The sequence below is a fragment of the Rhinoderma darwinii genome, chromosome 2, assembly GCF_050947455.1.
Source record: "Rhinoderma darwinii isolate aRhiDar2 chromosome 2, aRhiDar2.hap1, whole genome shotgun sequence".
NCBI classification, from domain to species: Eukaryota; Metazoa; Chordata; class Amphibia; order Anura; family Rhinodermatidae; genus Rhinoderma; species Rhinoderma darwinii.
Window position 1 is genome coordinate 23,161,296 of NC_134688.1, and position 21,906 is coordinate 23,183,201.

The 21,906-nt window shown below is 42.1% G+C and overlaps 1 protein-coding gene across 6 annotated transcripts in view; it reads left to right on the forward strand.

The window, feature by feature from the left end:
- Positions 1 to 21,906, forward strand: part of FAT3 (FAT atypical cadherin 3) — a 542,685-nt gene that overhangs the window by 480,955 nt on the left and 39,824 nt on the right. For all 6 annotated transcript variants that reach the window (XM_075851466.1, XM_075851461.1, XM_075851464.1 and 3 more), the window contains 6 exons: positions 5,416 to 5,805; positions 6,574 to 6,788; positions 8,412 to 8,549; positions 10,443 to 10,586; positions 20,101 to 20,298; positions 20,419 to 21,217. In XM_075851466.1, the coding sequence (XP_075707581.1) occupies positions 5,416 to 5,805; positions 6,574 to 6,788; positions 8,412 to 8,549; positions 10,443 to 10,586; positions 20,101 to 20,298; positions 20,419 to 21,217 (1,884 nt within the window). The remainder of the gene's footprint in view (positions 1 to 5,415; positions 5,806 to 6,573; positions 6,789 to 8,411; positions 8,550 to 10,442; positions 10,587 to 20,100; positions 20,299 to 20,418; positions 21,218 to 21,906) is intronic.

Below are 21,906 nucleotides of genomic sequence, written 5' to 3' on the forward strand. Positions count from 1 at the left end.
TATGTCCAGAAAATACACCTTAATTGTAACATGCTCAAATCCTACGGCTCTGTCACACTCCTCGGAATCGGAAGCCGTCATTAAAGTCGCTACAGATTTGATAAAAATAAAGTTCCAACTTTATCAGCACAGCACAGTGAAGGTTAAATTTAAGTGAATAGGACCAGCTGTGGACGAGCCGCTGAGCCTATGTAAACAATGAAAGGGACCACGAGGCCCCTTAACTGTCCTGATGAAGGGGGTACGGGTAATCAAAAATGAATGGGCTATCAATGTTAAAATCCCAGAGAACCCTTATAATCTTATTCAATCAGTAAATGGCACGAAGCTCCAATTTCCTCATCAAAAAGAAGTTCTGCAGCAGCTAAAATGTGCATTAGGGCAGATTCAGACGAACGTTGTGTTTTTGCGCACGCTAACAACGCGGCGTTTTGCGCGCGCAAAAACCATTTGACAGCTGCGTGTGTCATCCGTGTATGATGCGCGGCTGCGTGATTTTCGCGCAGCCGCCATCATAGAGATGAGGCTAGTCGACGCCCGTCACTGTCCAAGGTGCTGAAAGAGCTAACTGATCGGCAGTAACTCTTTCAGCACCCTCGACAGTGAATGGCGAACACAATATCGAGAAACCTGTTCAAAAAAAAGAAAAAGTTCGTACTTACCGAGAACTTCCCTCCCGGCCGTTGCCTTGGTGACGCGCCTCTCTTGACATCGGGCCCCACCTCCCTGGATGACGCGGCAGTCCATGTGACCGCTGCAGCCTGTGCTTGGCCTGTGATTGGCTGGAGCTGTCACTTGGACTGAATTGTCATCCCGGGAGGTCAGACTGGAGGAAGAAGCCGGGAGTTATCGGTAAGTCAGAACTTCGGTTTTTTTTACAGGTTCATGTTTATCGGGATCGGTAGTCACTGTCCATGGTGCTGAAACAGTTTAACTCTTTCAGCACCCTGGACAGTGACTATCTCCTGACGTCGCGTACCGGAAATTTTTTTGCCGGGTTCGGCCAAAACAAGTTCGGCCGAACCTGGTGAAGTTCGGTTCGATTGTCCGGGTTCGCTCATCTCAAAGACACTCCATTTGGATGTTTGGAAACAGAAAAGCACGTGGTGCTTTTCTGGTTACATTCATCCTTTTGACAGCTGGTGCGCTGTTTCAGTCGGTTCGCACGGAAGTGCTTCCTTGCGACCTGCGTGGTTTTCACGCACCCATTGACTTAAATGGGTGCGTGATGCGTGAAATACGCGGAGATATTGAACCTGTCGAGTTTTGTACGCAGCGAACAAACGCTGCGCACAAATCACGCACTGTTTGAACTGCCCCATTGACTTCTATAGGGCTGTGCGTGGCGAAAATCACGCTTGTGTGAATCCCCCCTTATAAGGAATAGTAGATGCCAAACTAAACATTATAAGGAATATTAGACATCATTTGGAGTCCTGCCACCTGTGGCTTTGTGCCTGTATGGCCAAGGAACTCCTCTGTGACTTGTAATATTCATATAATTTACAGTGAGGACGGTGGCGTTATCCCATAAGTCCTTTCAAAAAGATAATATGTAAATTAGCATTAAAGGGGCATTCCCATCTTAGACATTTATGGCAAATTCCATTTTAACAGGACAAGTCTATAGATGTCTCACGAAAGGGTGTCCCCCGACTCCATCACATCTGGTGAGGTGGCCGCCTGGACGCTATCCTACACTTCCATAACTCCCATTCACTTTTATGGGAGTTACGGAAACGGTGTAGCTCAGCGAGCTCGACTGTATCTTGAATTCCCGGCCACCTCTGCAGCCAGCGGCCACCTCACCAGGTGGGATAGGGTGGGGGGTTCAGGAGGTAGGGGCAGGTCCGCATCTATCAGACATTTACGGCATATCCTGTAGATGTCTAAGATGGGAATACCGCTTTAAGTATTTCATTGGGTATAATAAACTCTTGGCCTGATAATATGTTCTGCTGCATTATAAACACCTTAAATATAGTTGGCATTCCGCACAGAGCTACATGCCAAGTTCCCATACCCGTAGCTGAATATGCAGGAGGCAGCGTCTGGTATTAAACATACAGTGGCATTTGTTATTTCTACACCTCTAAGCTGCGGATGCTTCGGAATTTGTCACTTTATAAATATTCCCTAAACCAGCAACACCCCAGCTACCGAGACCGCGACACAAAATAAATTATCGGCTGGATGTGCGGCTGCTTCTGCATTCTGTTTTAATTAGCACTAAAATGAGTCAGCCTGGAAGTGGAAGCAGCGGACGAGCGTGTACAGTACCTTCCCTTCAGATCTCATTAGTGCAGACAGGCTCCGAATTCAGACGGGCAGCACAAAGCCATAGGCAGCTGGATCAGCAAAATCAGAGCAGAATTGAGCGTGTAGCCGCATAATAGAGATGTAGCAGAGCTAAATGATGCTGCACTTTTTGTCACCCAAGCCTGCTCAGTTACGACTCCTTTTAAAAATACAGATCAAATACGGATGCACAATACTGATCGTTTTTTTACAATTTGTTTTTCGGTTTTTGTTCCGTATTGTATCAATTTTTGTTCCGTAGTTTACATTTTTCATTGATTTTTGTCCCATTTTTTTTTTAAAGGAATTACTTTTTTGCTGTTTTTGGACGCATGTATAAAAAGCAACAGCTACGCACACGTAGACTTTGAAAAAATGGAACATTTAAAAAAAATAAAAATTAAACCATTGACTACAATAATCTAAAAACGATACTTATACGGATCCGTTGGAGCATACTGCGTATTTTAAATGTGGCATGTGCATGAAAAAAATGTTTACAAAAAGACGGAAATGTGAATTAAAGCCATTTAAATGTATTGGCATCGGTTTTTTTTAAATGACAGAATTGGTACAGATCCGACATGTGGAAGTGTGAATGAGCCCTTAATGGGGTTTACGGGGCATGGAAAAGATAAGGGGTTGTCCAGCCATAAGAAATGGATGGCCTAACCCCAGGATGTGCCATTAATAACTGATCGGTGGGGGTCTATCTTCCGGCACCCCCACCGATCAGCTTCATTGAAGGGGCACTGCTTCCTCTTCATTCCTTACCTTCTGATAATGTGTATCTCAAGTGAATGGAAGAAGACTGTAATACTGTGAACCGCCACTACAAGTGTGTCGGCGATTCACAGTACCAGCAGTGACAGTAATGAAGAGGAAGCAGCGCTCATACAGGCGCCACGGCCCCTTCAAAACAGCTGATTGGCAGGGGTTCCTGGAGTCAGACCCCGATCAATCAGATATTGATAGCCTATCCTGAAGATAGACCATCAATTTCTTATGACAGGACAACCTCTTTAATCCTTACTCACGTAATCCTGATGTGATGACGTGTGGACCATACCAAGGATAGGTCACTTGACTGCAGTGGACAGTGGTGATATCACTGTGGATTACATTATCATGGCAGGCTGTGATTGGCCACCACAGTGAGGTGATGCATCATCAGCATGGACAACTACATGTCATCATGTCTAGGAAGAACAGCACTGGAATGAAGAAGAAGCCATAATATCAGTATATTAAAATCTTTTTTATTTACATGTGCCTGTAATTCCCCTTTAAATGGGTTGTTTAATGACCACAACCCCTCATATATTACAGTGATCAGCTGATCGCCGCAGATCCAGCTATAGATACCTCTGTTATTGCTGGTGAAGCTACAGCTAGACATTTCCCCTGCAGCGGCCACTACAGGGAAAAAGTAGTATTACATGGCAGCCATTCAAATGAATAGCCGTGCAAGTAGTACCATGGATAGGCCGGGTCCACCAAAGTGACAGCTGCCCTTTGTTAACATCTCTTCCCTCTATCTCATAGAGGGGGGTTCTCATAAGAAGTCCCTCTCTGACATATATATATGCCCTGATACGGTATATGCAAAAGTTTTTCTTCTGAGACAACCCCTTTAAGATAATGCAGTTTACCTGCAGTGCTATGTAAAAAGACAGGTAACACATTGTGCCAAATGACAAACACAACTCTGCTATATATGTTGTATCTTTTAGGATCTCATCTCTGATAACTGTAGTGTTTGTATGCATTCAGTATGTGGAGCCTTGTCCTGCCATCTGTCAGTATTGCCGGGCTGTAGGATAAAGCTGTCCAGTTGGCTTCCATCTTGCATGACCTACGTTTGGATGATTCATGCACAGGCTATGCGGTCTGATATTGTAATATACAAGCGCACCTGTCGTCTACATGCAGGCGCCCACTCATAAGACTGCAGATTATAGGTTCAATGGATACTTGTCAGATCACTAAGGACAATGCACAATCACGTCTAATAACCAAGTTCTCCCAGAGAACCGACTACAGCCATTAAAAATAATGATATAATCAAACAGCAACAAGGCTATTGTATTTTCTATTACACTTCTTCTACCGGGGGCAAGAAAAAAATGTGCCTTAAATGTTCCTTGTGCAAGTTTTCTGCTTCTTAATGATTCTAATAATCTTTGGGAGATATACAGTTAATTATCTTCACCTACTAATGGCTACATTTATTTCTCAAGTCTGTAATAATAAATTAATTGTTCTGACTTTTTCTTGCTATTTCCTCATCTCCTCTCCTCCCCCCTCCTCTCCTCCCCCTCCTCTCCTTCCCCTCCTCTCCTCTCTTCTGTTCCTCTCTCTTTTCTATTTTCATCTGCTCTCCTTTCATCCCTTTCATTTCTCTACCTTACATTCCTTTTATCTTTTCCCTTCATCTCTTCTCCCCTTCCTCTCCTCTCCTTCCCTTTCTACTCTCCTCTTGTCATTCCTTTCTTTCTCTTCTTTCCCTTCCTCTCCTTCCTTCTCTCCTCCTCCCTCATCTCTGCACTTCCCTTCCTCTCCCTTACTTTTCTTCTTTCCTTCCCCCTTTCCCTTTTATTCTCTCCTTTATCCTCATCTCCTCTCCTTCTTTCCCTTCCGTTCTTTTCCCTTTTTTTCTCTCTCTCCTCTCCTTTCCCCACTTCTCTTCCTCCCTTTCCCTCCCATCCCTTCCTCTACTTTATTTTTCTATTATGTCCCCCCTTTTTCTCCTCTCCTTATATCCTCTTTTCTGCTTCCCTCCCTTTCTCCCTCTTCTTTCCCCTCTTCTTGTCCCTTTTATCTGGTTCCCTTTACTTCCCATCTCTTCCCGTCACTTCCTCATTTTCCCACCCCCATATCCTTAATCTCCTTTTCTTCTTTTCTCATCCTCTACTCCACCTTTTCCTTTCTTCTTGTTCCCTTCTCTTCTTTTTCATACATTTCCTTATTCTTCAAATCCCTTTTCTTCTCCTCTCAACACTTCCTTTTCTATCTCCGATTACTTCCATCTCTTCGCTCTTCTCCCCTTCCTTTTCTAGACATGTACATTGTGTTTAACAAACATCTTTGGATGCCAATCTTGCTTTTGTATTCTAGGTATAAACCGAAAGGTGATCTATTCCCTGGTCGACTCAGCAAATGGGCATTTTACTATGGACGAGCAATCTGGCATCATTGTCCTGGAGCAGGCCCTAGACCGGGAGGCCCAGTCCTCCTATAACATCACAGTCAAAGCCTCAGACAGAAGTCCCCTCCAGCCATTATCTTCATTTGCAGTTGTTACCATCACGGTCTTGGATGTTAATGATAACCCGCCGGTATTTGAACGGAGAGATTATCTGGTCACAGTTCCAGAGGACACGACCATTGGCACCCAAGTGATGTTTGTGTTTGCGGCAAGCAAGGATATTGGCTCAAATGCCGAAATAACTTACAGCTTCAGGACCGGAAATGAACATGGGAAGTTCAAGATCAATCCCAAGACAGGTAAAAGGCAAAAATAATTATCTAGGAAAAATTTGTGGTCAGGGTAAAATTATTATTTCCCTGCGGTTGGAATTCTTGCGAATTTTCCTCCTGTAATGGAAACATTGGGTTACACGACGATCACGGTAGCCTGCGACTTTTCCACAATCACCGCATGAACAAAAATCGTTGTGGATGCTGAGCCTCACTCCATCCCTATTGGTTATCCAACATCAACCAATGCTTTGTGATACGATACGATACAATATAGAGGGGGTAGTAGTCTACTCAAAATCTCAATAGTCAACTATGACTGCAGGTGACTAAGATATGGGCAGCTGATAGGTCGGGTCCTCAAAATGTAGAGCTTCTTTACATGTCCTTGAAGGGACATTGTGGTCAATGGTGATGCTAAGGTCTTATGCCAGCTGCACACGACCGATGTGCCACTTGGGACGTTTTTAACAGCATCCGAGTGGCCCCCGATAGTCTTCACGGACCTATTGACTTTAGCGGGTGAATCGGGTCTGTGAAAACTGACCCGATTCTCTGATCCGTGGGAAGATAGGATATGTCCTATCTTTCCAGGGATCACTGACGGGACTCGGCCGGCGCACACTGTCGTGTGCATGAGGCGTAAGTCCAAAAAAACCATGTGAATAAAGCCATTCAGGGAAATAGTAAAGCTCAATGTTATCCCCATGGGAACGGTAATGGTGGCCATGTTGGTTATCACCAATTTTCCATCTCGAATCCCCAAAAAAATATACAACTTGTTTTACTTTCCAGGGGCGATTGTAGTCGTTAATCCTCTGGACTATGAAAGCTGCAAAAACTTCTACCTTGTGGTGGAGGCTAAAGATGGCGGCAGCCCTCCACTTAGCGCGGTGGCAACGGTAAACATCAACCTGACGGATGTGAATGACAATCCTCCGACATTCAGCCAGGAGGTTTATAGCGCTGTCATCAGTGAAGACGCCTCTATCGGGGATTCTGTCATTATGGTAAGCGTCACCGTTAGGGATTTACTTGAGAACCTATTACGTCTTTTATGTCTCTCCGTGTTTATTGCTCAGGATTTTATGATTTCCTGCTCATATGAAGTTCCGGGGATCGACTTGTGTCCTATGCAAGGTCGTGCTATAAAATAAATATCAACATGCCGGTTACAATGGTCTCCTAAAATGTAATAGGATTTTTATGGATAGAGTAAGTAACCATGTCCGCATCTTATAAGCAAACATAATGCCTTGTACTGAAACGCGTCGCCAATCACAAACGCGTCTAGTGAGTGTTTCTAAAACCTAATTACATTTATGGCATCAACGAGATAAACACGAGCTAAACACTGGGCAAATGTATTCCTTTATGGTCGGTTGTTATAATAATTATTCAATCCCCTCAAACCCCAAAATAAAATAAAAATCACCAGCAAAGTTACATTTAAATTGCCCTATTTTGTCAAAATTTAGTCCAGCCATTTCTTAGTTATATCTGTTGCTGGGAAAGCTGATTGACAACCAACGTGGCTGCCATCACAAATACAGCGAGAGTTGTCATCCAGCTTTCTCAGACTCCTGAATGGTTATCACTTCCTACCTATATAGTGACATGTCCCCTATGCCATTGTTGCTGCATAGCCAGACAGGTGTGTAGTTCTGGAAAGTTGGGTAACAACTCCTGCGAGATCTATAATGACGGCCATACCGATGGTCACCCAACTTTTTTAGAAATAGGTGTAGGTAAGAAAAAGTTTAAAAGGATTTTGGACAAGATGACTGAAGCGAACATGATAAAAATTTAGTTTATACCGCTTTTACATAAATAAAGTCTAAAAATGTTGGCAAGTTTCTAATATTCCTTGCGCTTAAATTCTTTGAAGATCTCTCCTTGCTGTCAGTGAATGGCAACATTCTTATTTATATATGGAGGCTGCTATGATACACTGTAACAATCCCGGCACCTGTACATGATCAGGATGGGATTTCAGCCTCTGCGAGTGTAAACATGAAGGTTCCCGACAGATATCAGGTTACTGACAGATATCAGAGATCTTCAAAATGGTGGGGATTTGAAGCACAAAGTATATTTGAAAGTTGTAGGACTTTTTATTGTAAAATCATTAAAGGGGTTGTCTGGTTTCAGCAATTAATGTTATTTTTTATAAAATGAAAAGTTACACCATTTTCCAGTATACTTTCTGTATTAATTCCTCACAGTTTTCAAGATCTCGGCTTGTTGTCATTCAGAACATTATTTTTTTACTTCCAGTGAATAAATGATCGTTAGAAGACACAGCTCTGATACACATATTGTAACTGTAACGATCCCAGCACCTGTGTGTCCATCACATGACCATGGACAGAATTCTATCCACTGAAAGTAAACAATGAATGTTCCTACTGAATAACAACAAGCAGAGATCTTGAAAAGCGTGATAAATTAATACAGAAAGTATATTGTAAAATTGTATAACTTTTTATTTTACAAAAAATATGACATTCATTTACTACCCTTTAAGATTTATTTGCATAAAACCCATTCACCTGCAGTCCTATGTAAATCCGTAGTATTATTTTTATTATTATTATTATTATTATTAATCATTTTCTAATTTTCAATCTAAGGTTTTTGCTGAAGATCTGGACAGCCCATCAAATGGACATATTAGTTTTGCTATCGTTAACGGTGACCAGGAGAAACAATTCATGGTCGATCCAGTCATAGGACTGATTAAAGTGAAGGATAAACTTGACCGGGAGCTGGTAAAGTGAATTTTTTTTTATCTTGAACCATTACAGCTTCTATGGGACACAAACAGGTCCCGTGACATAAGCCAATTGGGGTATTCTGACTATAACAAATAAAGCTTATTCCTTGTAGAATTAAAGTTTATGCAACTTTTCTCATAGTTTCCAAGATCTCTGCTTCCTGTCATTGGATGGGAACCTTTTTCATTTACCTCCAGAGGTTGTGGTCAATACATGACCAGGACGGATTTTTAGCCGCTGAACGTTAACATGTAAGGGTCCCATTCACTGACCGCAAGCAGAGATCTTGGAAACCATGAGGAATTAATATATACTAAGTATATTAGAAACTTGCATAGATTTTTATTATACATGGAATAAACTTGAATTGCTGAAATTTGAATACCCCTTTAAAATCTCTTAAGTTTTTATTTGTAAATAATTCCCCAAAATTCCATAGAACAGGTAAATATTCCACAAAATCTTAATAACAGTCTGAGGATTTAGATACAAGTAACTGTGATGTCTTATAAGGACATATTTCGTACACCAAAATTGAATTACTATAAGGCCGTTACTAAAGGAAATCTTGTGCGAAGTGACCGGTCCCCTGGAAATTGATGAGAATGACTCTTCACACTGAGAAATCATCATACATTCCCACGAGGTCCCCGGGGTCACAGTGTATTTCCCGGCCAACCTGTAAATAATGCTGCTGCTCTGAACAATTGAACCTGCATCCAGCTTTGTATAGAAGTTCTGTGATCAGGATAATATGTAATATTTTACAGTTATTCATATACCTATAGGGGAGGCATAACTTGAAGCCTCCGGGTCATATGCAAACCCTGCAACAGGGCCCCCTAAATATTATATGCCATATATAGCATTAGTATACCCTACTTCTGCAACCCCTATACTTATGACCCTGCTAACATAAATAATCAGGAGTGGACAGGTCACTGTCTCCCACAAGATCAACACACTCCTCTCCAGCTGCTGTTATCCCCTTAATCTTTCATGACATTCTGGAAATTGTAGATTCACAACAGATAGAGAAGCATCGGTTGAATCCTAAGGTTATCCCTAGTCAAGTCCTAAAACTGTCCCTATAACATACAGTACAGTCCTTACTAACATAACCACATGACTGGACAGGTCACTGCCTCCCACAAGATCAGCATACTCCTCTCTTGGTGCTGTCACTATTTCCATGATCTGATTGGCTACATAATGTTCTATCTCAACCCACTTCATGGTACTAGTCCTGTTTCATACAGCCCTGTTCTCAGTGACACAGTTACATGAGTAGACTAGTTACTGCCTCCCACAGGATAAGCACATTCATCTCCTGCTGCTGTTACCATTGCTATGATCTGACTGGCTAAAGGATGTTCTTTCCCTGTCCCATTTCATGATACATGTCCTGTAACATACCGTCTTCACTATTATAGTCAAATAAGTGGACAGGTCACTGCCTCTGACAAAATCAGCACACTCGTCTAATCATGTGTGTGTGTATTTATATGGTCTAAATGGCTGTCAGACTGGTCCTATAGTTCACCCTATGTTTACCCGAACAGTGGATTTGTAGTTTCTGTAGACTAAAATCGAATAGCCTGGTTAATATTATCATTAGTAGACAGGTCACTGTCTCCCACAACATAAGCAAACTCCTCTCCTGCTGCTGTCATAATTCCCATCATCTCATTGTCTCAAGTGTTTTATCCTTGCTCATTTCATGACACTGCCCCATCGCATGCACAACTGTCCTCACTAATATAACCACTTGAGTAGACAGGTCACTGCCTCCTACACCATCAGCTCACTCCCCTCCTGCTGCTGTCATCATCCCATTTCCATAAGTATTTTACTCTCTTAACTTTGCCTTAATTTGTTGCTTTCTAGGTGTCTGGTTACTCACTGTTGGTTCAAGCCAGAGATAGTGGTTCCCCACCTCTCTCATCCACCGTGACAGTAAATATCGATATTTCAGATGTCAATGATAACAGCCCCCAATTTACACCTGCCAACTACAGCGCCGTCATACAGGTAAACTGCAGTGACACAACGATGAATATTAAAGTGAAACTCCACCCAAGAGCCACTTTATAGCAGATATTCGGCATTCGAATATCAGCAATTCCCTAAAAATACATCCATCTGCCGAAATTCCACCCTTTATTAGTAAGGGCTATTCGTTGAATGATATCCTGGGCAAATAGGTTTTGTAGCTCAAAGAAATTGCTGAAAATTACTTTAATCCAGCATCTGATAATCCAGAAATTCTAATAGTCCAGCAGTTTTTTCTGGCACAAAAATGCAATATACTCAGAGATAAGAAATGACAATGCTCCGTTGAATAAAGTGATAGTAGCAAATTCTGCATAGCAGTGGTCTCCAACCTGTAGCTCTCTAGCTGTTGTGAAACTCGAACCCCCAGCATTCTCTGACAGCTACATACTATGAGGGCATGCTGGGAGTTGTAGTTTCACAACAGCCGGAGAGCCGAAAGTTGGAACCCACTGCTGTTAACAAGGGTTAAAGGGGTTGTCCAGGTTCAGGGCTGTTTTTTAAAATGATGACCTATCTGCAGATAGGTCATCAGTATATGATCGGTGGAGGTCCAACTCCCAGATCCCGCACCAATCAGCTGTTTCGGCTGCTAAACAGTGTACGGAGCCTTCTGTTTCCGGCACCGACCACTGCATAACATCCGATGCCCAGAGGCAGCCAGTACATTTGATCGGTGTCGGACCCCCACCGATCGTATACTGATGACCTATCCTGTAGACAGGTCATCAGTAAAAAACAGCCCCAAACCGGGACAAACCTCTTTAAAGTTTATCTAGTTCAGCCTATTATTCCGCAGTCGATAAGCATTTTGGGCTGTCTCAGGAGGGGTTTCTACCATCACAAGCATGTTTTATAAAGGTGTTTTTCTTATATTCTGAACATTTGATATTCCAGCTGCTTTCAGGTCTCATTTATTCTGTACTAAAGAAATGATAATACATTTTAAATGAGTTGTATGATTCTAGAATAAATGGTCTTTTTTTCTCAGAAACAGCGCCACTCTTGTCCATGGGCTGTGTCTGGTATTGCAGCTCATCAGCAGTCATTTAAAGTGTAAGGCTGGGTTCACACGAGCACATTACGTCCGTAATGGATGGAACGTATTTTGGCCGGAAGTCCCGGACCGAACACAGTGCAGGGAGCCGGGCTTCTAGCATCATAGTTATGTACGGCGCTAGGAGTCCCTGCCTCTCCGTGGAACTACTGTCCCGTACTGAAAACATGTTTTCAGTACGGGACAGTTGTCCTGCAGCGAGGCAGGGACTCCTAGTGTCGTACATAACTATGATGCTAGGAGCCCGGCTCCCTGCACTGTGTTCGGTCCGGGACTTGCGGCCGAAATACGTCCGTCCATTATGGACGTAACATGGTCGTGTGAACCCAGCCTAACTGTCACCTGTCCTGGAACATACTTTTTGTATTGTACCATTCCTCTGTTATTCTTCCTGGAAATGTATGAAGAAATTGACAACTGGCTGTTACCATTCCCCTTGTCATAGGGGCGTGTCCCTACATAGTCTCACTCTGTCATCACTGATTGGACAGTGTCAGTCTGTGTAGGGACACATCCCCTACTAGTAACACCCAGTTTCTAATTTGTTCATAAATGTCTAGGAGGAATAACAGAGGAACGGGACAACGTAAAGTTCTAGAATTGTTATTTTATGGGGAATACAATTAATTACGAACAGTCATGTCAGGAAAGGGGACAGATTCTCGTTAAATCCTAGTTTGTCTATCCACTACAACTGCAAATGCATTAGTCGTAATATTCGGCGGGTAAATATGTAACATAGAGTAAGAAATCTCTGCATTAAAATACCCAACATAGAACTCTTATCTGTATCGAATCACTGATTAAAGGGGTTATCTATGAAAACAATCCCTGTCCATACTTCCTAATAGGGCACATGGACATCATAGAGAGGGGTGTGAGTATAAGAGCGACTAACGCTCTGGTGGACTCTGTTCATGTATTACACGGATGACGATTCATCTAAATGACCGTTTTAAAATATTACATTTTCCCTGCAGCAGCCGATACAGGCAAAATGTCTGGCTGGCCAAAACTTTCCAAGCAAAATCAGTGGCTCCCATTTAAAAGGGGGTTGTCTATAGTAAGAGACTCTGCTCGTCCAAACATACTTTAAAGGGGTTATATGAAATTAGAAAAACGGTCTGTTTTTTTTTGTTTTTTTTAGAAACAGCGCCTCTCCTGTCCATAGGCTGGGTCTGGTATTGCAGCTCATCCCAATTTACTTGAGCTGCAATACCAGCTGCAACCTATGGACAAGAGTGGAGCCTTTTCTGGAAAAAAAACGACTGTATTCTAATTTTGGACAGGCCCATTGACAATAAAATATTGTGTACGCATTGGGATTAGAAGCCTCGGTCACATTCTTCCTTCTTGATATAGCTGATATAGATCAGTAATGAAGGTCTCATCTATCCATTAGTCATTTTTCGAACACGCTGCCGAGAGTTATCCACTTTGCCCGGCGTATGTGAAGCTGAGCAGAAGATGGTTAATATATAATGCAGGTCGCGGCCAGGTTAGCCTTGTAAACAAGCTGCGGGATCGCCTAATCACTTGACCGGGGATTAAATGTGACTTGCGCCTTATGAATCATTTCTGTGGGTCCTTAGTCGAGAACTCCATTACTGGACTCTAATGAATGAGCCCGGCTTATGCAAAGTAGAAAAGCAACGCCGCAAATCCTCGGATATTGATTGATGGATTTTTCTATAAAAATTTGAATATATGAACATAAGAATCTCATTGTAATTCCATGGTGAACGGCAAAAGCAAACTGTTGTCATCTGATAAATGTTTATTTGAGCTACCAGCATGGCATTCTGCACAAGGGTTGGGCAAGATGTTTGGGCTCTCACGATGACTTATTTTGGCCAATACTATCTAATACATCTATAAGTAATGGAATGACTATGAACGCGATACGCTCCGGGTTTGGCCCAAAAATTTGGAGCCAAACCAGTGACTCATGGGTTGTACTTTATTAAAAGGTCCATCAAGACAAATGGGCATCCTTGAAGTCAATGGCAATACAAGGTGCATGGTCATCACAATATGTGGTAGGTTCACAGTTATCTCCTCCGACACCTCCATCACCAATATGATCGGAACGGCCATGCTTTCATTTTTGTACAAAAAGTAGATTTGGATAAGTCACTGCTAGACTCCTCCCAGGGGAACAAGGAATCGGGCATGTGGGATTTCTACATTTGTTTTGCCCAATTGGACATGTTGGTGGAGAGCTGGGCTCATTCCATTTTTGGTGAACGTTATCTGACGTGTATGGCCAACTTGATTTATTTTAACCCTCAGTGGAAGCATCAACACACTCTTTTAGGGTTTTCTTTAACCCCTTAAGGACGCAGCCTAGTTTTGGCCTTAAGGCTCAGAGCCCATTTTTCAAATCTGACATATTTCACTTTATGTGGTAATAACGTCGGAAAGCTTAAACCTATCCAAGCGATTCTGAGATTGTTTTCTCGTGACACATTGGGCTTCATGTTCGTGGTAAAATTTGGTCGATATATTCAGTGTTTATTGGTGAAAAATTGCAAAATTTAGAGAAAATTTTGAAAAAATTGCATTTTTCAGAATTTAAATGCATCTGCTTGTAAAACAGACGGTTATACCACCCAAAATAGTTACTAGTTCACATTTCCCATATGTCTACTTTAGATTGGCATCGTTTTTTGAACATTCTTTTATTTTTCTTGGGCGTTACAAGGCTTAGAACATAAACAGCAATTTCTCATATTTTTAAGAAAATTTCAAAAGCCTTTTTTTTAAGGTACCTCTTGAGTTCTGAAGTGGCTTTGTGGGGCCTATGTATTAGAAACCCAGATAAAACACCCCATTTTAAAAACTAGTCCCCTCAAAGTATTCAAAACAGCAGTTAGAAAGTTTTTTAACCCTTCAGGCATTTCACAGGAATTAAAGCAAAGTGGAGGTGAAATTTGCAAATTTCATTTTTCTTGCTGAATTTCAATTTTATTCATTTTTTTTTCTGTAACACAGAAGGTTTTACCAGAAAAACACTACTAAATATGTATTGTCCAGATTCTGCAGTTTTTAGAAATGTCCCACATGTGGCCCTACTGCGCTCGTGGACTAAAACACAAGCCCTAAAAGCAAAGAAGCACCTTGTGCATTTTGAGTCCTCTTTTTTATTAGAATATATTTTAGGCAGCATGCCAGGTTTGAAGAGGTGTTGAGGTGCCAAAACAGTAGGAATCCCCCAATAGTGACCCCATTTTGGAAACTACACCCCTCAAGGAATTCATTTAGAGTTGTTGTTACCATTTTGACCGCACAGTTTTTTTCACAGCACGTATTTGAATTGGGCTCTGAAATGAAAAAAATGTCATTTTTTCCAATAAAATGTCATTTGTGATCAAAATTTCTTAGTTTCACAGGAAACAAAATACCCCATTTTGTTGCCCAATTTGTCCTTAGTGTGGCAATACCCCATTTGTGGTGATAAACTGCCGTTTGGGCCCATGGGAGGGCTCAGAAGGAAAGGAGCGCTATATGTTTGTTGGAGTCCAGATTTTGTTGGATTGGTTTTCGGGTGCCATGTCGCATTTGCAGAGCCTCAGAGGTATCAAAGCAATGGAAACCCACCAAAAGTGACCCCATTTTGGAAACTACACCCCTCAAGGAATTCATTTATGGTTGTTGTTAGTATTTTGACCACACAGTTTTTTCACAGCACCTATTTCAATTGGGCTGTGACATTAAAAAAATGACATTTTTTCCAATAAGATGTAATTTTTTACCAAAATTTCTTATTTTCACAGGGAACAAAATACTCAATTTTGTTTCCCAATTTCTCCTGAGTGCATCAATACCCCATTTGTGGCAATAAACTGCCGTTTGGGCCCATGGGAGGCCTCCGAAGGGAAGGAGCGCTGTGTGTTCTTTGGAGTACAGATTTTGCTGGTTTGGTTTTCGGGTGCCATGTCGCATTTGCAGAGCCCCAGAGGTATCAAAGCAATGGAAACCCACCAGAAGTGACCCCATTTTGGAAACTACACCCCTCAAGGAATTCATTTATGGGTAATTTGACCATTTAGACTCCATAGTTTCTTCACAGAACTTATTTGAATTGGGCTGGGAATTAAAAAAAAATATATTTTTTCCAATAATATGTCATTTTAGCTCAAAAATTCTTATTTTCACAAGAAATAAAATACTCCATTTTGTTGCCCAATTTGTCCTGAGTGCGGCAATACCCCATTTGTGGTGATAAACTGCCGTTTGGGCCCATGGGAGGGCTCAGAAGGGAAGGAGCGCTGTGTGTTCTTTGGAGTACAGATTTTGCTGGATTGGTTTTCGGGTGCCATGTCACATTTGCAGAGCCCCAGAGGTATCAAAGCAATAGAAACCCACCACAAATGACCCCATTTTGGAAACTACACCCCTCAAGGAATTCATTTATGGGTGTTGTGACCATTTTGACACCATAGTTTTTTCAACAGAACTTATTTGAATTGGGCTGGGAATGAAAACAAAATTATTTTTTTCAAATAATATGTAGTTTTGGCTGAAAATTTCTTATTTTCACAAGAAACAAAATACCCCATTCTGTTGCGCAATTTGTTCTGAGTGCCGCAATACCCCATTTGTTGTGATAAACTGCCGTTTGGGCCCATGGGAGGGCTCAGAAGGAAAGGACCACCATTTGGCCTACTGGGGATTTTCTAGTGCGAAGTCATGTATGCAGAAGCCCCTGAGGTACCAGTACAGTTGAAACCCGCAAGAAGTGACCCCGTTTTAAAAACTACACCCTTAAGGCATTCATCTAGAGGTGTAGTGAGCATTTTGACCGGAGACCTACACCCCATAAACTGTAATGTGGGTTCTCCCGGGTATGGCAATACCCTACATGTGGCTGTTATCAGCTGCCTGGACACACAGCAGGGCTCAGAGGGGAAAGATGAGGGGGGTAAGCTGTGCGGAGTGCATCAGGGTAAATTATAAACCAAGGGATGTATGATAAATTTTAAAACACTTTCATACAGAGCTCTGGTTTTTCGGGACACGTGTCACATTGATATATTGTGTCATCCCTTATCGCCCTCTTATAGTAGACTTTGCACCTCTTTTGACTTTTTCCCTTCTTGCCAGTTTGGGGAACTTCTCCTGGAAAGTGTTGCCCTGGTACGATGCGTGTGGCCTCGCTTCCAGAAGTACTGGGTGCCCCCCCTTCTTGGTCCCTAAAGATTAGGTTCTTGATAATCACCTCTTGAAATTCCAGGAAAGTTCCCGTCTGCCCTGTACATCGATGTAGCACGTACGCATTGTACAATGCCATCTGTATGATGTGCCCGGCCAGCTTCTTATACCACACCGCATGGCGCTGTAGGGCTTCAGGGCTTGATCTTACAAGTCCACCCCTCCCATGTACCTATTGTAGTCCAGGATGCAGTCTGGTTTGGGGGTGGCCTTTCCTTCATATATCCTAAACCTGTAGGTATACCCTGATGCACTCTCACAGCTTATACATCTTCACGCCATACCTTGCCCTCTTACCCGTCAGGTATTCGCAGAAATGAACCCTCCCTTTAAAATGTACCAGGGACTCATCAATAGAAATACACTTCTCGGGGGTGTATGCTTGGGAAAACCGGGCACTGGAACGGTCTAATAGGGGTCTCCGTTTATACAAACGGTCAAAACTGGGGTAATCTCGGGGTGGGCACGGCTCATTATCAGTATAATGTAAGAAGCGAAGTATTGCCTCATTTATTTATTTTTTTAGGTTCCAGTTCAGTTCTGAAGTTGCTTTGAGGGGCCCATATATTAGAAACCCCTATCAAATACCCCATTTTAGAAACTAGACCCCTCAAAGTATTCACAACAGCATTTAGAAAGTTTATGAACCCTTTCGGTGTTTCACAGAAATTTAGAGCAAAGTAGAGGTGAAATTGACATTTTTTATTGGTCAGAAAATCCTCTTTATACCATTTTTTTTATAACACAAAAGGATTTACCAGATAAAAAACGCAACTTAATACGTATTGCCCAGATTCTGCAGTGTAGAGAAATATCCCACATGTGGCCCTCGGGCGGTAATGGACTGAAGCACCGGCCTCCGAAGCAAAGGAGCATCTAGTGGATTTTGAAGCCTCTTTTTTATTAGGCACCATGTCCGGTTTGAAGAGGTCTTGTGGTGCCAAAACATTGGGAACCCCCCAAAAGTGATCCCATTTTGGAAACTAGACCCCTTGAGGAATCCATTGTAGTTTTCTTGGGGTGCATGCGGCTTTTTGATCAGTTTTTATTCTATTTTTAGGTGGCGTGGTGACTAATAAACAGCAATTCTACTATTGTTTTTTTATTCTTTTTTTTTTACTGCGTTCACCGTGCGCTATAAATGACATATTCACTTTATTCTGCGTGGCGATACGATTACGGCGATACCCTATGTTTATAGTTTTTTTTTATGTCTTATGGCGTTTGCACAATAAAATAAGTTTTGTAAACAATCATTCACTTTTTGTGTTGCCTTATTCTAAGAGCCATAAAGTTTTTATTTTTCAATCAATAAAGCCGTGCGAGGACTTATTTTTTGCGTAACGAACTGTAGTTTCGATCAGTACCATTTTTCGGTACATGCGACTTTTTGATCTCTTTTTATTCCATTTTTTGGGAGGTGAAGTGACCAAAGAATTGTCATTGTGGTACGGTTTATTATTATTTTATTTTACGGCGTTCACCGTGCGGGATAAATAACGAAATACTTTTGTAGTTCAGGCCGTTACGGACGCGGCGATACCAATTATGTATAGTTTATTTGTTTGTTTATATATTTTTATTAATAATAAAGGACTGATAAGGGAAAAAGGGGGATTTTTACTTTTATTACTTTTAAATCTTTTATTTTCTTATTTTTACACAACTTTTTTTAACTTTTTTTTAACTTTATTACTTTGTCCCACTAGGGGACTTGAGGGCAGGAGGCCCTGATCGCTATTCTAATACACTGCACTACATGCGTTCGTCAGGACCCACTAGGCTTCCGTCTATGGCATAGCCGGACGCCATTGTTTGGTGTCCGGTTGCCATAGTCACCATCGCCGGCCGCTATCGCGTAGCAGGCCGGCGATGGCAGCTTAACCCCTAAAAAGCCGCGATCTCTATAGAACGCGGCTTTTAAGGGGTTAATCAGCGGGGACACAGCGATCGGTCCCCGCTGTAGGAGCTGTGACAGCTGCTGAACAAGACAGCAGCGTCACAGCTCCTGTATGTGTCGGGAGGACGGCCGAAACGGCCGTTACTCCCGTGACGTACTATTACGTCATGGAGCGCGAACGATACAGCTGCCATGACGTAATAGTACGTCAAGGAGCGGGAAGGGGTTAAAAAGGCTTTTAGGCATGTCAAGCAGAGACGTTATTAGATTCACACGGTTGGGAGCCAAGCTGCTGGGAACCACAGTAATGTCATGGAAAAATAAGCCCCTTGCCTGGAGTGATGACCCATGCCCAGTCACTGCTCTACTGAAATTAATGGGAATTAGGGAATTCTAATATGGATCCCACAGCGTAGCTATGTACAAAATGTACTGTCATTCTCCCATATCGGGGTTTGCCATATTGGTTCTAGACAGATGACCTAGGTGACAGAGGAACGCCCCTTTAAAGGAGTTAACAGAGTTCACAGATTCTATAGTCACCTATAGGTGGCACTACAGAGACAGTTTTCTTACTTCTGGAGGAGAGCTGTTTTGCATAATTTTCCCATGGAGCATTGCCCTTAAAAGGGGTTTTTCAGTCATAAGAAATTGATGGCCTATCCTCAGGCCGCGGACACTTTAAAACAGCTGTTTGGTAGGGATGCCATCCTCAGGCCCCCAATTTCTCATGACTGGATAACCCCTTTAAGACTCCCCACTTGCTGGATCTCTGTACCTACCAAGAGCTGGTTCAAAGTCATCTCACTCAGCCAACCAGAACCATACTTTGTACTGATGAGGAGCAACAACTCTGAAACAGTTTCTGTCATGTTTCAAGGCTCTATAAAGGGTCAGGTATTGATTTACAGGGTATTCACCTATAGGTGGCACTAGGTGGCAGGTTTATTTCTCATGGAGGAGAGGTATTTTGCATTGATTGAGGCTGTAACTTTGGAACATTTCCACATCATTCCCTGGAAATTCTTCTGCTTCAGGAACTAAAAAATTGTTGAGTTTACAGGACCTTCAACTAGGCCAATACGTCTGTGCAGACCAAGAGAATGGATGCCCAGGTCATTAAAAAAACAAACCACCATATATATATATATATATCTAAACGAGTTGATAGAACGGGATAAAAACTATTCAGGTGGACAAATTCTTTGTGGACTCTAACTTAGAAAAATAAGACCAAACTCTTAGATAACTTTTTAGATAAAGTTTTTTTTTTAACATCATGCTATATACATTTTTACATAATTGTTGAATTTATCTTCTAGGAGAACAAACCTACCGGTACAAGTATTCTCCAGCTAGTAGTCACCGACAAAGACTCATACCACAATGGACCACCATTTACATTCACCATAATAAGTGGAAATGAAGGTGGCAAGTTTTTACTGGACCAGTCGGGAGTCTTACGTTCTGATGTTGTTTTTCAACACACAATCGCAAATGAACATCTCCTCAACATACAGGTATACCGAGATCTATGTTGTTGGAAAGATCCTTTATGACTATAGCATATGAGAATAGAATTTTATCTATGGTCCACGGTTTTAAAAAAAATCTATTTTCTTTTTGTCTCCTCAAAACAGGCGAAAGACTCCGGTAAACCACCCATGACCTCTCAAACCTACGTTCATGTGCGAGTCATTGAAGAGAGTGTCCACAAACCTTCTGCCACCCCACTGGAGATATACATTGTCACCATGGAAGACGATTTCCCAGGAGGAGTAATAGGCAAGATTCATGCCACCGATCAGGATGTCTACGATGTCCTCTCCTACACTCTGAAGTCAGAGCAGAAAAGTTTGTTCAAAGTGAACAATCACGACGGGAAGGTTATTGCTCTCGGAGGTCTGGATGGGGGGAAATATAATCTGAATGTATCTGTTAGTGATGGCCGCTATCAAGTTTCGGTTGATGTCACCGTCCATGTTGAGCAGTTGATTCAGGATATGTTGTATAATGCCGTCACTATACGTTTTGAGAATATCTCTCCTGAAGATTTTGTTGGGCTTCATTTACACGGCTTCCGACGTACCCTCCGGAACGCGGTTCTCACGCAGAAAGAAGACAACTTGTATATAATCAGCATTCAGCCGGTCGCAGGCACAAACCAACTCGATATGCTCTTTGCCGTACAAATGCAGAGTGGAGGTTTCTATAAGCCGGCGTATTTGATTCAGAAGCTCTCAAATGCAAGACGACATTTGGAAAATGTAATTCGGATATCAACAATCTTGGAAAAAAATTGTTCGGGATTGGATTGTCAGGAGCAGCATTGTGAACAGACGTTGTCTATAGATTCCCACTCACTGATGACCTACAGCACAGCCAGAATCAGCTTCGTATGTCCCCGGTTTTATAGAAACGTGCGCTGTATATGCAATGGTGAGTAAATCTACAGATGGTTACGTGGTTTATACTTTATATTGTATAACTCTTTTATTGCAGCATTAATGGGACCTGACAGGTTTAGGATTACCAAACGTTATGGATCATAAAGTATTAAGACTTACCTATAAGGAGGACCCACCACTTTATTGCTGCCGAACACTTCCCCGGCAATGTTGGTAGCAGGGGCCAAGGGTTGCCCATAATATCTACTTTATAATTGGTTGTGCAATGCCAAACCATCATTTTTTTGGGCACCCGTTTTACTAAATGTCCATTGCCCATTGTCTTGTTGGTAGATATGAGGGCTGATACATTGCGATGGCTTCATAATTTACTTCCAGTACAAATGTACCTTCTACATTTTTGAGTTACTCTTCTAGTGGTCCACTTCTGGAAAAATACGAAATGAAAACAATGGGATGGCCCTTTTAATGTGATTAATGTGACCACAAATAGCTAAGCTCCCAAGACGGCACACAGTCATTTAAGGCTAAAGGGCAGCAACCCCCACCATATACTTCTCTGAGGGCCCACAATATACCAAACGAGAGTGAACGCAGGGGCATGTTGGTGGCTGTTGTGCCGTATAGACTCACTCGTAATATAGTCTATAACAACAACTCCCACTATATACAGTTCTTTCTTATGGTGTGCTCAGTATGAAGGTGCATGATATGGCCCCA